General features: G+C 50.6%; 1 protein-coding gene across 1 annotated transcript in view; it reads right to left on the minus strand.

Annotated features, from left to right (window-relative positions):
* The window catches only part of SART3 (spliceosome associated factor 3, U4/U6 recycling protein), a 25,509-nt gene continuing 10,659 nt past the window's right edge, over positions 1-14,850 (minus strand). The window contains exons 8-20 of the mRNA XM_070763335.1: positions 13,719-13,874; positions 12,094-12,232; positions 10,197-10,304; positions 9,504-9,578; positions 9,334-9,392; positions 9,109-9,218; positions 7,890-8,002; positions 7,714-7,790; positions 6,312-6,468; positions 4,197-4,681; positions 2,764-2,916; positions 2,049-2,224; positions 1-1,170 (exon numbers count right to left, since the gene is read on the minus strand). Of these exons, the coding sequence (XP_070619436.1) occupies positions 990-1,170; positions 2,049-2,224; positions 2,764-2,916; positions 4,197-4,681; positions 6,312-6,468; positions 7,714-7,790; positions 7,890-8,002; positions 9,109-9,218; positions 9,334-9,392; positions 9,504-9,578; positions 10,197-10,304; positions 12,094-12,232; positions 13,719-13,874 (1,989 nt within the window). The 3' untranslated portion in view covers positions 1-989. The remainder of the gene's footprint in view (positions 1,171-2,048; positions 2,225-2,763; positions 2,917-4,196; positions 4,682-6,311; positions 6,469-7,713; positions 7,791-7,889; positions 8,003-9,108; positions 9,219-9,333; positions 9,393-9,503; positions 9,579-10,196; positions 10,305-12,093; positions 12,233-13,718; positions 13,875-14,850) is intronic.

Here is a 14,850-nt window from a genome sequence, read left to right on the forward strand (position 1 = left end):
TTCAATTGCAATAACAACTTTAATGAACCCAGAGGAGGAACAACGCCACAGGGTCACACTTTATATTGTATACAACTTTTTTTTTCTTAAAAAACCCCCAAACATTGCGAGCCAAACATCTCAAGAACCAAAAGGGGCCTGGCTGGAGACCCAGGCAGAGGGAAACATGGAAGCTGAGCGGAAGGCCCCTCCCTCTAGTGCAGAGGGGTCTCCGAATTTGGCAACTTTAAGACTTGTGGACTGCAACCCCCAGAATTCTGGGCCTTGGGAGTCCACAAGTCTTAAAAGTTTCCAAGTTTGGGGCTCCTCTGCTCTAGTGCCAGGTCAGCGAGAGCTCCAGAGCAGCTGGCATGTGCCGGTCATATCCACAAAGATGGGCATGGATTATATACGTATTTATAAAAAAACAGACTTAACCTTGAGCAAATGGGTCAGTATAAATGCCTACCCTCCTATCCCAATAACCAAAATAGGCCATTGCGGTGGAGTTTCTCACACCTGCTATTTATACTCATTTTGTACAAGAGCTGCTTTGTGTGGTGTGCAAGGGAAACAGCATATTGCAAAGCTGCCCGGTTTAGCTCAGCACCTCAAAAGTTTTGCATTACAAACCAGACCGAGAGGCTCGATTCAAATTAAACTCTTCATTTGTAGAACAACAGCTGAAAAAAACCCAACTATTAAAACATTCTGTGGTCAGCCTCGAAAGGGAGCGCTGGCCACATTAAACCCCCAATATGAGGGAGCATTGAAAAACTATCTTCAACATACACACATCCCCAACTCAATAACTCTGCCCTACGTCAAGGGGGTGGGGAATTGACACCCCCCTGCTTGGGCTTTCGGTGGACGTAAGAGTCCAAACTAGAATCGGCGGGGAAACCATGATCAGCCGCAGCGGCCGTTACAGGACAGGATCAAGCAATGACCTTCCAGGAGGGGGGCTTAGGAGCCCACCCACCCCAGCCTTGCCGGCCAAAGGCAGCCGCTCACTTCTTCAGCAGCAGCTGGGCAAAGTCCGCGTTGGACATCATCTTGGGCTCCTCTGCAGACGGGGCGGGCGTGGCGGCTGGTGGTTGCACCGTGCCGTTCTCTGCCTGGCCTGCTGGGTTGTTGTGGCGCTGCAAGGCACGAGGGACCAACGCCAGCTGGGTCCTTCTCTTCCGGCGGCTGCAGGGGAAGGGGCAGATTTAGGACGCTTGCAAAATGCGCACAGAAGGTTAAACAGTCTTGACGCTGTGGAGCGATGGAACCCGGGCAGCCCACCACCCCAACAAGGCCAGGCCACAACCCTAGTTTGCGAATCCCTTGAGCTGCAAGGTGCCTGCTTTGGAATAATCCACATGTGGCCCTGTTAGTTTCTCTGTTTCCAAAGACACGTTCCTGCCTTAATATGGTCGTGCGCCATGCAATTAATTTTTTAAAAAAAATCTAGCTGATGTTGTCAATACTGTATTTTTTGGTGTATAAGATGTCCCTTTTTCCTCCCTAAAAAAGGCTGATAATTTGGGTGCGTCCTATACTCTGAATGTAGCTTTCCCCCCACCCACCCACCCCAGCTCTAACTAGGTGCTGGCGATGTTCCCAGCTCTGACCTTGCAGGCTCTTTCATTCCTTCTCTCTGCAAAGAACGTTTTCCAAGCCCTGAGTCTTTGCAGGGTTTTTCCCACTGCTCTACTTGCTCCGAATGTTTCTCTCCAGGTGCTAACGATGTTACTCTCTCCAAATAAGGTTTTTTTTAAAGCCCTCAACCAGGGGATAAAACAATGTGCTGAAACTGACCAGACAGGACGCTGGCCAGGTGAATTATTTTCCCTATTTTCCTCCCCAAAAACTAAGCTGCGTCTTATACTGTGAAAAATACAGTAAGTATAAAAATACACAAAATGAAAACCCAACTGATTTCCTACCTAGCAACCTAAAAAAGTTCCAAAGTGGAAAAACGACCAAAGGCCTGGTGGGTTAGAATAAACACCCTTTGCTTAAATAAGGTTCAACCCCCCCCCCTTTTTTTTTTCATTCTGGAGTTCCGGGTTCAAAACACTCACGAGCCAGAGCCCTGCCGCAGGTTCTGATCTTGAGATTCCGGCTTCTCGGGAAACCTTCGGGACGGAGGGTTGCTGATGGCAGCGTTGATGACGAAGTCCCTGATGGTCAGCCCGTCCATTTTCAAAAGCGCCTGGGAGGCATCTGCTTCGTGCTCAAACTCCACGTAGGCCAAGCCCTGAGAGAAAAAAGGCAGAGGGACTATAAGAAACCCTCCAGGTTCCCCTCCAACCTCGGATCTTGGCCTCCTCCGGGCCTCGTCCACTAAGCAATGCAGGTTGGAGGGACCACGGGGGAGGGCCTTCTCTGTGGCTGCCCCGGCTCTATGGAACCAACTTCCGCCCGATATCCGTACTGCTCCCACCCTGCTGGCCTTTCGTAAGGCCACGAAGACCTGGCTTTGCCGGCAGGCCTGGGGGAGGGGGGGGCATGAATTTACATCAATTTTATGAATGGTGTGCATGTATATGACCATGAGTGTCGTTTATAATACCTTTTTATGGGGGTTTTACTTTTATAAGGTTTTATAAAATGTTCAACTTCTTTTTATCCCTTTGTATCTATTTATATTGTATTTTTATTATTGTTATAAGCCGAGTCCTTCCAGGATTGGGCTGCATAGAAGTCCAATAAGTAAATACATAATAAATGAGATCAGCGTCCCACAGTGGGTGGGCAGGGCAGCCTCCCACCCCCACCCCCACAAAAACCCCGCACCTTGGGTTTGCCAGCTCGGTTGGTGACCATCCGGATATCTTTCACCTTCCCGTGGGCGCTACAAATTTCCTCCAGTTCCTCTTTTGTGCACGAGAAGGGCAGGTTGGAGATGAAGAGCTTGTGTTTCTCGAGAGCGGTGCTGTACTTGAACACCTGCAGCGGGGCAGAGAACACCCAGGGGGAAGACTCAGGCACAGGCCGGAAGAGGGTGTGTGTGTGTGTGTTTGTGTGTGTCATAAGAGGTGCTGTAGATGGTCACTGGGTTGCACTGCGGGAGGGAGAAGGCCCAGTCAGCCTCTCGCGGGAAGAAAAAGATGGAGCGTGCAGGGGGCGGGGTCTAGTGGGATGAGAGGATGTGGCCCCTCCCTGCAAAAGCTGCTCGGAACAATTCAGGGCATCCACCCACCCAGGCAACCATCAATCAGCCAGGGGCTTCGTAGTCCCCACCAATTATTATTATTATTATTATTATTATTATTATTAATTGGATTTGTATGCCGCCCCTCTCCGCAGACTCGGGGCGGCTAACAACAGCAGTAAAACAGTACAACAAAATCCAATACTAAAAAAGCAGTTAAAAACCCATTATATAAAGACCAATCATACAGACAAACATACCATACATAAAATTATTTTAGCCGCTAGTCTAAATGGTGTTGGGAGTGACCCTTGTCCACCTCAGGCCATGCCTGGTTCTGAAGAGGATGAGCCAGACCCCTCAGGGTACCCTGGGTGCTGCCAGAGGAAGCTGAGAGCGAGAGTGAGGCAGACCGTGTCTGGGGGGAGCCAGAGGGGGCTGATGTGACATTGGGCGAGTGGTCTCAGTCAGACAGTGAGGAAGACATGTTGGTGGAAAACAACTGGATAAATCCTCGCTAGAGAAGAATGGCCAGAAGGCGGGAGGGGATCCAGAGTGAGAGGTACTAATCCAGAGCCTTAACTCTTTGAGGTGTGATGTCACTTCCGGGCTATATAGAGGAGGGGGTCTGGGAAATGGGGGTGTGGGCTTTCAACGCTTGTTACACGGAAGAGCCGAGAAACGGTGGCGTGGCTGAAAAGGAATCCTAGAAACCATGGTCGCTGTCTCCCAGTGCCTTCTGTGCTGTGCAAAAGTTCCCCGTGAGCTTCTGCCTGTGTTTTGATTGATGGGAAGAGAGTTATCTCGGGAGGGGGTAAGGAAGGAGTGTTGGCACGCTGCCCAGACCCCAAGTCGAGGCTGCTTTCGTAATGAGGTAGATTCGTCTCCTTCATACGCTACTTAAAACTCTGCACTGCAATCTGTGTGTCCTGCTTGATTGAAATAAAGAGTGACCTTTATGACTAAGGAGTGATTTTTCTGGAATTGGGATTTTATCGGAACACCCACCAGTGGACTTGCTGACCCTGCCCCCCCCTTGCGACTCCCAAGGCCGACGGTCAAGAGGGGCACCCACCTTGAAATCCGGATTCTTGCTTTTATCCACGTAGGGAGAGACGAACATGGGCCTGCCTTCCACCACGGTCCGGTCCAGTTCGAAGGCTCGCGCAGCTGACCTCTCGTCCTTGAACTCCACGTAGCAGTAGCCGCGGAATGTCCCTTTGTTACTGTAGATGGGTCGGACTTCGGACACTTCGCCACAGCTGGAAAAAAGGCCCTGGAGTTTCACCTCCGGCTCGGCCATGTTGTAGGAGAGGTTGCTGACGAAGACGGTGAAGTTCTCTTTCCTGCTGTCGTGAGGGACCTTGGGGGCGTCCTTCCGCTTGGGCGCTGCTGCCTCTTCCTTTGGCTTGGGGTCCTCCTCCTTCCCGGAGAGCTCCGCCTCCAGCTCTATGTTCCGCTCCAGCTCCAGCTCCAGCTGCCTCTTCATCTCTTCCTCATCGGAGTAGTAGTAATCCTCACTGTAGTAGGAGGGCACCGCCTTCTTGGCAGGGACTGCGGCTGCTCGGGGGGACACAAAGAGGTTGCTAAGGACCGGCCTGGCTCAGCGGTTAAAGGCACGGAGCTGGCCAGGTGGAAAGCTGACCACCTGGGTGGCAGAGCCAAGCGCTGTGCAAGAGGCTGGGCTCCCGTGAGTCGGGGGAAAGATCAGAAACAACGTGAGAAAATGTTATTTGACTGGAAGACTAGGAGATGCTTGGAACAAACTTCCAGCAGACGTGGTTGGTCAATCCACAGGGACCAAATTTAAACGCCCCTGGGATAAACATATATACCCACCCTAAGATAAAATACAGGAAATAATATAAGCGCAGACTAGATGGACCTGGGGGTCTTTTTCTGCCGCCAGTCTTCTGTGCTTCCCGTTCTTTTGCCAACACCTAGCTGTTTGAAAGCACACCTGTGCCAGCAAATAGGTGCCCTACTCTGGAGGGAAGGTAACGGCGTTATGCGGGCCTTTGGCATACAGTCTCACTGATTACCTGACCACAGAAAAGTCTCCGGACAACGCTGGCTCTCCCAGCACCCGCCTCCTACAAGTTGGGCCCCAGCTTCTGCCTCCTTTAAAAGCACCTGCTCTGTAGCCACCGAGGCCACACCTGCTTTCCTCACCTGAGGGCTCCACCTCCCAGCCACCAATCCATGAGCGGGAAAGAAACCCTGGACGCAACCTCTGCCTGGGCCCAACCCTTTCCCAGGCATTTCACGCACGGGGGCTCTCGCCTGGCTTGCCTGCTTCTGCGCCTACTAAGGCAGATCAGGGAACTTGATGCCTTCTGACCCTTCGAGATGGCGGACCTAAGGCACGGGCGCCACAGGTGGAACTCGGAGCCATATCTGCTGCCACGCGAGCTGTTGCCCTAGCTCAGCTCCAACGTGCATGTGTGTGATCCGGCCAGGTGATTTTTGGCTTGCACAGAGGCTCCGGGAGGGCGTTTTTGGCTTCCAGAGAGACTCCCGGACATGGGAGAGAGCATTGTTACCCTCTTCCAGCTCCCGGGAAGCCTTTGAGCCTAGGGAGGGCAAAACACGAGTCTATTGGGCCCACCAGAAGTTGGGAAACAGGCCGTTTCCGGCCTCCAGAGGGCCCCCGGGGAGGCTGTCTTTGCCCTCCCCAGGCATTGAATTATAGGTGTGGGCACTCCCGCTCACCCACGCTCTTTCAGCACCCGAGGGGAAAAAAGGGTCACCCTCACTGGCTTAAAATAGGAAAGTGAACACAAGAACAAGGGGACACAATCTGAAGTTAGTTGGGGGAAAGATCAAAAGCAACGTGAGGAAATATTATTTCGCTGAAAGAGTAGTAGATCCTTGGAACAAACTTCCAGCAGACGTGGTTGGTCAATCCACAGTCACTGAACTGAAACATGCCTGGGATAAACACAGATCCATTGTAAGATAAAATACAGGCAATAGTATAAGGGCAGACGAGATGGACCATGAGGTCTTTTTCTGCCGTCCGTCTTCTATGCTTCTATGTTAAAAGACCCCCTGCAAGGGCCTGCAGTGTTTTGCAAAGGGCCAGGTCAGGCCAAGCTAGCGTTCTCCCCTCCTCCCCGATTTCAGCTTCCTCATCACCCCAAAGAAGCAGCAACCCCCCCAGAGCAGAGCTTGAGGAGCACCGCCTGACCTTCCGCCTCCTTCTCCCATCCGCCATCGTCGGCTGCCTTCCGCTTGGCTGCGGCTTTCTGGAGCCTCCTGATGGACCTCTTCTTGGCCCGGGCCTGCCTCCGCTGCTCCACTTTCTCTTGCTGCTCCTTCGCCAGGGCAGCCTCCTTCGCCTCCGCCTGGCAGGAGAAAGGGCCTTGTGAGCGCAACTCCCACTGGGGAGCTCCCTTCCCCTTGGAGGGCTGCAGCTGCCGAGCCACAGGGCCACAGGGCTGCCCGTTCGGGGGCATCGCTCTGGAGCCATGCGGGAAGGGAACACGGGAGGCCTTCAGGGGCCCTCCCGATCATCCGCAAGGGCAAGAGGTCCCGTCGACTAAACAATGTCGGTTTGGCGGGACTGCGGGGGAGGGCCTTTTCTGTGGCGGCCCCAGCTCTATGGAACCCCGATGTTCACACTGCTTCCATTCTGCTGGGTTTCCGAAAAGCTGTTAAGACCTGGCTTTGTCGACAGGCCTGGGGGCCGTGAACTTTAACCCCAGACGTGCCCGAATCCATGTTCGCTTGGTATGTACATTGTTAGATTGATTTGAGGATTTTTAATGGGTTGTTAAGGGCTATGGAGTTTTAATTATTATCGTTGTTCGACTTATTTTTATTATTGTATTCTTTTTTATTGTAAGCCTCCCCGTCCCCCAAATCCCTCCAAAGGGGGCTACAAGTCATTGTCCTCCTCCACTGCAGCCAAAACTCTGAAGCAATAAAGCACGTCCATCAGGTAGCCAAAAGACGGGGTACAAAAAGGGTGGAGGGTCTCAAGCATAAAACCTATCAGGAGAGACTTCATGGACTCCATCTGTCGAGTGTGGAGGACAGAAGGAAAAGGGGGGACATGATGGAAGCATTTAAATATGTCAAAGGGTTCAGAAAGGTCCAGGAGGGAAGTGTTTTTAATAGGAAAGTGAACACAAGAACAAGGGGGCTCAATCTGAGGTCAGTTGGGGGAAAGATCAGAAGCCACGTGAGAAAATATGATTTGACTGAAAGAGTAATAGAGGATATAATTACAACACAGGAGGGAAGTGTTTTTGATAGGAAAGTGAACCCAAGAACAAGGGGACACAATCTGAAGTTAGTTGGGGGAAAGATCAAAAACAGTGGGAGAAAATATGATTTGACTGAAAGAGAAGTAGATGCTTGGAACAAACTTCCAGCAGACGTGGTTGGCAAATCCACAGGAAACTGAATTTAAACATGCAGGGAATAGTAGAAGGGCAGGTGAGATGGACCAGGAGGCCTTTCTCTGCCGTCCACCTTCTATGTTTCTGTGGTGAAGCTTGTAACTGAAGGAGACTTTTAAAGAGCAGAGACCCCACTTTGACTCTCAAGAGGACCTGGGGGGTGGGGGGTGCCCCCCCTTCTCTCACCTTCGCCCTCTGCTCTTTCACTCGAGCCATCCGGAGTTCTGTCCGGTGCACAGCCGTGTCCCAGTCTTCCAACGTCCCTGCGAGAGGACAGGAGAGGAGGTTGGGGGGGGGGGATCTCTGCTCCCGCCCCAAATATCAACCCGAGCAGGAAGCGGGGGGGAGGGGGGGCTGCTCACCTTCCAGCCTCTCCAGCGAGAGCAGCACCTCACAGATGTGCTCCGGGTAGTCGTGAGTGAACTGAATGGCCCGGTACAAGGCTTTCCTGGAGTGGAAAAAGTCCCCGTGCGCCCTGCAGGCAGAGAGGGGAGACAGGGCATCAACACCCAAGGAGACGCGGCTGGGTTCTTTCTTCTTTTTTTTAAATTCTGCTTTTCTTCTGAGCATGCCCAGAAGCCCTCTTGGTTTCGCCATCATCATCATAACAGTGGCACCTCTACCTAAGAAGGCCTCTACTTAGGAACTTTTCCAGATAAGAACCAGGTGTTCAAGATTTTTTGGCCTCTTCTCAAGAACCATTTTCCACTTACAAACCCTGAGCCTCCGAAACTATAACAGGAAAAGGCGGGGGGAAGCCTCCGTGGGGCCTCTCTAGAAATCTCCTGGGAGGAAACAGGGTGGAAAAGGCGGGGGAAAGCCTCCGTGGGGCCTCTCTAGGAATCTCCTGGGAGGAAACAGGGTGGAAAAGGCGGGGGAAAGCCTCCGTGGAGCCTCTCTAGGAATCTCCTGGGAGGAAACAGGGTGGAAAAGGCGGGGAGAAGCCTCCGTGGTGCCTCTCTAGGAATCTCCTGGGAGGAAACAGGGTGAAAAAGGCGGGGGGAAGCCTCCGTGGGGCCTCTCTAGGAATCTCCTGGGAGGAAACAGGGTGGAAAAGGCGGGGAGAAGCCTCCGTGGAGCCTCTCTAGGAATCTCCTGGGAGGAAACAGGGTGGAAAAGGCGGGGAGAAGCCTCCGTGGAGCCTCTCTAGGCATCTCCTGGGAGGAAACGGCCTCCTCCACCCTCCCTGTGGTTTCCCCAATCGCATGCATTGTTTGCTTTTACATTGATTCCTAGGGGCAAAATGGCTTCTTCTTACAAACTTTTCTACTTAAGCATCTGGTCATGGAACAAATGAAGTTCGTAGGTAGAGGTACCGGTACCACTTTATTGTTGTCATTAACGTTGTTGTTACTATTACTATTAGCCTTTATCGTTTATAGCATTCAGACTCCCCAGGGCTTTCAGAGCCTCTCTAAGCGGTTTGGGTTTCTTCCCCCTTATTTATTATGCTTTTCCCCCACGAATCCTCTCGTATTTCCTGAACTGCCGATTTCCCTGATTTGCTGGAGGCCCTGACATCCGGGTGCCAGCGCTGGTGGCCCCTTGGTGGGCCGAGAGGACGAGAGCCGGCCCTCTTACCGCTCCATGTTGTAATACTCCAGCCACATGTTGGCGTATTTGGCGTTCCCTCTGGCCATGATGTCGTCCCAGAGCTCTCGCGCTTTCTCCATGTTGTTGCACCAGCAAGCCTGGAAGGGGGGGGGGCAATTAATACCCACCTGAAAAGATCCCTGGGTAAACAACCCACCCACCCCGCCCCTAAAAGCAAAGGACGGGGGTGGGTGGGGTTGGGGTCAAGCTCACCTCAACCCTGGCCCAGTCCTGCATGACGCTGCAGGAAGGGTCTCCGCTCTCAGGGAACCCTGCGGACAAAGAGAATGAAGCCACGGTCATTTCTGATCGGACCACGGATCCCCACGGCAGAAGGAAGGGGAACCCCCCCCCCATTGTTTTCTAAATAAAAGGCAACCTACTTTCTTCAACGCGCTTTAGAAATTGGAGGGAACGGGCAAAATACGACCGCAGCTCTTCCAGCTCCTTACTCGACACTGAAAAACAGCACGGAGAGAGCGCAGGGCCCTTCAGGAGACGGCCCCGGGGTGCTCGCTTTCTAGAAGCAAGGTGCTTTTTTCTCCAACGGAGGAGCAGTCGGGGCCATCTCACCTATGTGGCTCAGGGCCAGACTATTTATGGGACCCTCTTGCCGCATAACCCCCAGTGACCTATAAGAGCACAGAGTTGGCCTCCTCCAGGTCCCATCGACTAAGCAGCACAGGTTGGCGGGGCCACGAGGGAGGGCCTTCTCGGTGGCTGCCCCGGCTCTATGGAACCAACTACACCTGCAACCAATATCCATACTGCTCTGACCCTACTGGCCTTCCGATTATGACTGCTTTGTAATTAATGGGTTTCTTTTAATACAGGGGTTTCTAGTTTTAGATTATATTCGACTTCTTTTTTTTATTGTTCTGTTTGTACTTCTATTATGATCATTATCGTAAGTCCTTGGGGATTGGGCGGCATTGAAGTCGAATGAAGGAATGAATAAATGTGGCCCTGGGGCAAAACTGACCCCTTGCTGGGAACTGGAAGAAGGAATCCAGAACGGGGGGGGGGGGGGCTCAGAGTGGTTGGGGTCAGCACCACCGTCCTCCACCATTCCTCACCTTCGGCGAAGTCCACTCTTCTCCGGAGGTAATCAAGATACGCCTGCCAGATTTCCACGTAATCGGTGGCCTGATTGAAGCCGGCATTCGTGCCCTTTACAAAGGTGTCTGATACAGAGGGAGAAGGAGAGAAGTGAGGGCCAGCTCCTTCCCTCGCTCCAGTCTCCAACTCTCAGCCTGAGCCAGGGGGAGCCCTCGACAGGGGGTCCAGGGGGAAAAGCATTTGGACATCCCCTGACATTTCCCTGTCACTTGCGATCTAGTTAAGGCCTGGTCATAGATGACGTCGTACCAAACGGCCGAGCCATGGAGAAATATCGGTAGCTGAGGAGTTATGCTCATTTTTGCTAGACTCTGCCAGGCAGCGAAATCCGGGGGGTTTTTACATGATTTTCCCCCTGACTTTTGAACATTTTAATACAGTTTGATTTCCCCCACAATTTATTCCGTTTTTTTCACCGAATTCCCTAATATTTCCCAAACCACCATTTTCCCCGATTTCCCTTTTTCCCAGGTTTGCTGGACCCCCTCCCTCAAAGAAAGAGGCTCCACGCAGCCTACGCAGGGCCTGGGGAGCAGGCAGAGAAATAAAACCAGCTGGTGTCTCCTGCAGCTTGAAGAAGATCCTGTAAACAGGACTGGAGCACTGTGCGGCTTCCAAGCAGAGGTGGAATTATTATTATTATTATTATTAATATTATTAATTTATTTATTTGAATTATATACATATTTAAAAACACACATAAACAGATCATTGTGTTATTAGTTTGTGAGTACAATTATAGATTGTCTGTTAAAGGACGACACAACATATAATTCCGTCCCACCCCTTACCCCTGCGGCCTCTTTGCAGCTTATCTTATTGTAAATTCACGGATAATCATGTCAGTGAAGTTATATACATATACAGTAATACCTCATGATACGAACTTAATTGGTGCAAGGAGGAGGTTCGTAAGACGAAAGGTTCGTAAGATGAACCATTGTTTCCCATAGGAAACAATGTAAAGTCAATTAATCCGTGCAACCAAAAAAACCCCCGCAAAAAAACGGCTTTCGGCAACTGCTGGGAAGCGGCGCGGCTGTTTTAAAAGGTGACAGCTGGGCTGGGGGGCTTCCCAGCAACCTCCTGAACTGAACCCGGGGTTCAGAAAAATTTTGCCTCTTCTTACGAACTTTGTTCGAGTTACGAACCGGCGTTCGGGAGGCTTCTGGGAAGCCCCGCCGCCCGGCTGTCACCTTTTAAAACAGCCGCGCGGCTTCCCAGCAGTCTCCGAACGCCGGTTCGTAACACAAAAAAAGTTCGTAAGAAGAGGCAAAATTTTTCTGAACCCCGGGTTCGTATCACGAGTTGTTCCTAAGACGAGGGGTTCGTATCTTGAGGTACCACTGTATATATATAAATTGTACATATATACATATCTATACTTATATAGAAATAACAATAATAGCTCCGTTAAAAAGAATTTGTCAACAAATAAAAAGTGATATTTATCTATATTTGAATTATTGCATTTTCTTTCCTTTTTTATATCAGCCTTACGTACATCTATTATTATTATTATTATTATTATTATTATTATTATTATTAATTAGATTTGCATGCCACCCTTCTCCGAAAACTTGGGAATGCTGCCAAGGTGGAATGGTGACGTGTGCTCGCCCCGGGGGCTCTGAGTGCTATCAGAGTCCAGCACGATTATGCAACTTCACCCGTGCAGAAGCAAAATTGCCCAGAGACACAAGTGTGCCCATACTTGGGCGCGGTTTTCTGATTCCGCGCATGCCGGACTCCACTAGCACTCAGAGCGATGGGGATGACCACACGTCACGGTTCCACCTGAGCAGCCCACCTCCAAGAAGCCTTCCGTGCCCCCAACAGTCCTCCCGGCCCTACCTGTGATCGCCTGATGGTCCACCTCGTTCCTCTCCATGGCCAGCAGGTACTGCTTCCACAGCTTGACGGCCCAGGGGCAATTCCTGACCGCTCGCTCGCAAGCCGAGAGCACCACATCCTTCACCTTCAGCTGCTTGTCCTACAAAAGGAAGCGCGTTTCAAGCTGGTTGAAAGCCGAGCTAACTGCGGTTCTACGCAACGCAGACGAGAGCGTTTGGTGGGTGAGGATTTATTTATTTATTGTATTTACATGTCGCCCCTCTCTGAGGACTCGAGAAGCCTTGCCGAGACCCCTGGAGCACTTCACAGAGAAAGGGTTCCATTAAAATCTCAGAAGCCGCAGAGAAAGGCCAAAGACTGCATCGAGTGGAGGCGGTTCCCCCTCTGCCCAGGGCGTCCAGGGGGAAAAGCATTTGGAAATTCCCGGACATTTCCCTGTCACTTGCGATCTCGTTAAGGCCGCGGTTGTAGGTGACGTCATACCAAACGGCTCAGCCGTGGAGAAACATCGGTAGCTGAGGAAGCAAGTTGTTAATGACATGCCTGGGATAAACACAGATCCATCCTAGAATAAAATACAGGAAGTAGCATAAGGGCAGACTAGATGGACCAGGAGATCTTTTTCTGCCCTCAGTCTTCTATGTTTCTATGTTGCCACAGTTATGCTCATTTTTGCTCGACTCTGCCAGGCAGCGCGATCCGTTTCTTTTTACGTGATTTTTCCCTGACTTTTAAACATCCAGTTAGAAACATAGGAGATGGACGGCAGAAAAAGACCTCCTGGTCCATCTCATCTGCCCTTACACTATTTCTTGTATTTTATCTTAGGATGGATCTATGTTGATCCCAGGGATGTTTCAATTCAGTTGCTGTGGATTGACCAACCACGTCTGCTGGAAGTTTGTTCCAAGCATCTACTCCACTTTCCGTCAAATCATATTTTCTCACGTTGCTTCTGATTTTCACCCCAACTGACCTCAGATTGTGCCCCCTTGTTCTTGGGTTCACTTTCCTATTAAAAACACTTCCCTCCTGAACCTCATTTAACCCTTTAACATATTTAAATGTTTCGATCATGTCCCCCCTTTTCCTTCTGTCCTCCAGACTGGACAGATGGAGTTCATGAAGTCTTTCCTGGTACGTTTGGTGCTTAAGACCTTCCACCGTTTTTGTAGCCCGTCTTTGGACTCGTTCTATTTGATCCATCTCTTTTTGTAGGTGAGGTCTCCAGAACTGGACACACTACTATTCCCAATGGAGTCTCACCAGCGCTCTATACAGCTGGATCACCCTCTTCCTGCTTGTTATACCTCTAGCTATGCAGCCAAGCCTTCTACTCGCTTTCCCTACTGCCTGACCAGTTTACCCAGTTTGGTTTTTTTCCCTGATTTATTCAGTTTTTTTCACGAATTCCCTGATACTTCTCGATCCACCGATTTCCCTGATAATTTGCTGGACACCCTGCCAGCCGTAAAACATTTCTGCAGATGTTGCCCCACAGATCTGAATTTCCTGAGGTTCTGAAGCTCTTTTAACAAGAATTACTCTGGCTAACCCAAAGAACTGACTAGACCCAGGAAAGCTATTTCACCAAAGGAGGGAAGTTGCCGGTGAGAGGCGCTCACCAGGTATCTAGTGTAGCTAGCCCAGAGGTCCGGCACAAGGCAGTTCTCGCCCAGCGCACGCTCGTAGATCAGCTGAATGCGGGTTGGATCCCCAATCTCCATCTCGAAGTCGATGTAAGCTTGATATTCGGCTAGCCTTGGGGCCTTAGCTACCAGCTGGAACAACAAGAGAGGAAGAAAGATTAGATTAGATTTATTGGATTTATATGCCGCCCCTCTCCGCAAACTCGGGGCGGCTCACTGGTAAAAACAGTACATAGTGACACATCCAATACCCACCAATCCAATTACAATTTTAAGTTAAGAAATCCATAAAACAACCCCAATATATATAAAAGAAGCACACAATCAATCAAACACCAAAACAACATGGGCAAGGGGGAGATATTTCAGTTCCCCCATGCCTGGCGACAGAGGTGGGTTTTAAGGAGTTTATGAAAGGCAAGGAGGGTGGGGGCAATCCTAATCTCAGGGGGGAGCTGGTTCCACAGGGTCAGAGCCACCACAGAGAAGGCTCTTCCCCTGGGTCCCGCCAGACGACATTGTTTAGTCGACGGGACCCGGAGAAGGCCGACTCTGTGGGACTGAACCGGTCGCTGGGAAAGCTCTTTAGGGAAAGCCGATCAGGGAAAAGGAACCATTAGGAAGCAAACACAAAAAACGGAGGTTACACATAGCATTGCTCAGCGTAAAAATCACCTTAAAAAATAGGGGGGTGGGAAGGGGACAATCTCAGAAAGTTTGATTTTTGAGCTTTTTTATAGTTAATTAGGCATGCTATGTTAATTAGAATGAGCCGGGGTGGCGCAGCAGGTAGAGTGCAGGACTGCAGACCACTGAAGCTGACTTGTAGATCTGAAGGTCAGCGGTTCAAATCTCATCACCGGCTCAAGGTGGACTCAGCCTACCATCCTTCCGAGGTGGGTCAAATGAGGACCCAGATTGTGGGGGCCAATATGCTGGGTCTGTTAAAAAAAGTGCTATTGCTAACATGTTGTAAGCCGCCCTGAGTCTAAGGAGAAGGACGGCATAAAAATTGAATGAATGAATGAATGAATGAATGAATGAATGAATGAATGAATAAATAAATGCTGGTTTCAAAACTGTAGTTAGTTTTCTTCTACCACATCAA

The sequence above is a fragment of the Erythrolamprus reginae genome, chromosome 10 (assembly GCF_031021105.1).
Source record: "Erythrolamprus reginae isolate rEryReg1 chromosome 10, rEryReg1.hap1, whole genome shotgun sequence".
In the NCBI taxonomy this organism is placed as follows: Eukaryota; Metazoa; Chordata; class Lepidosauria; order Squamata; family Dipsadidae; genus Erythrolamprus; species Erythrolamprus reginae.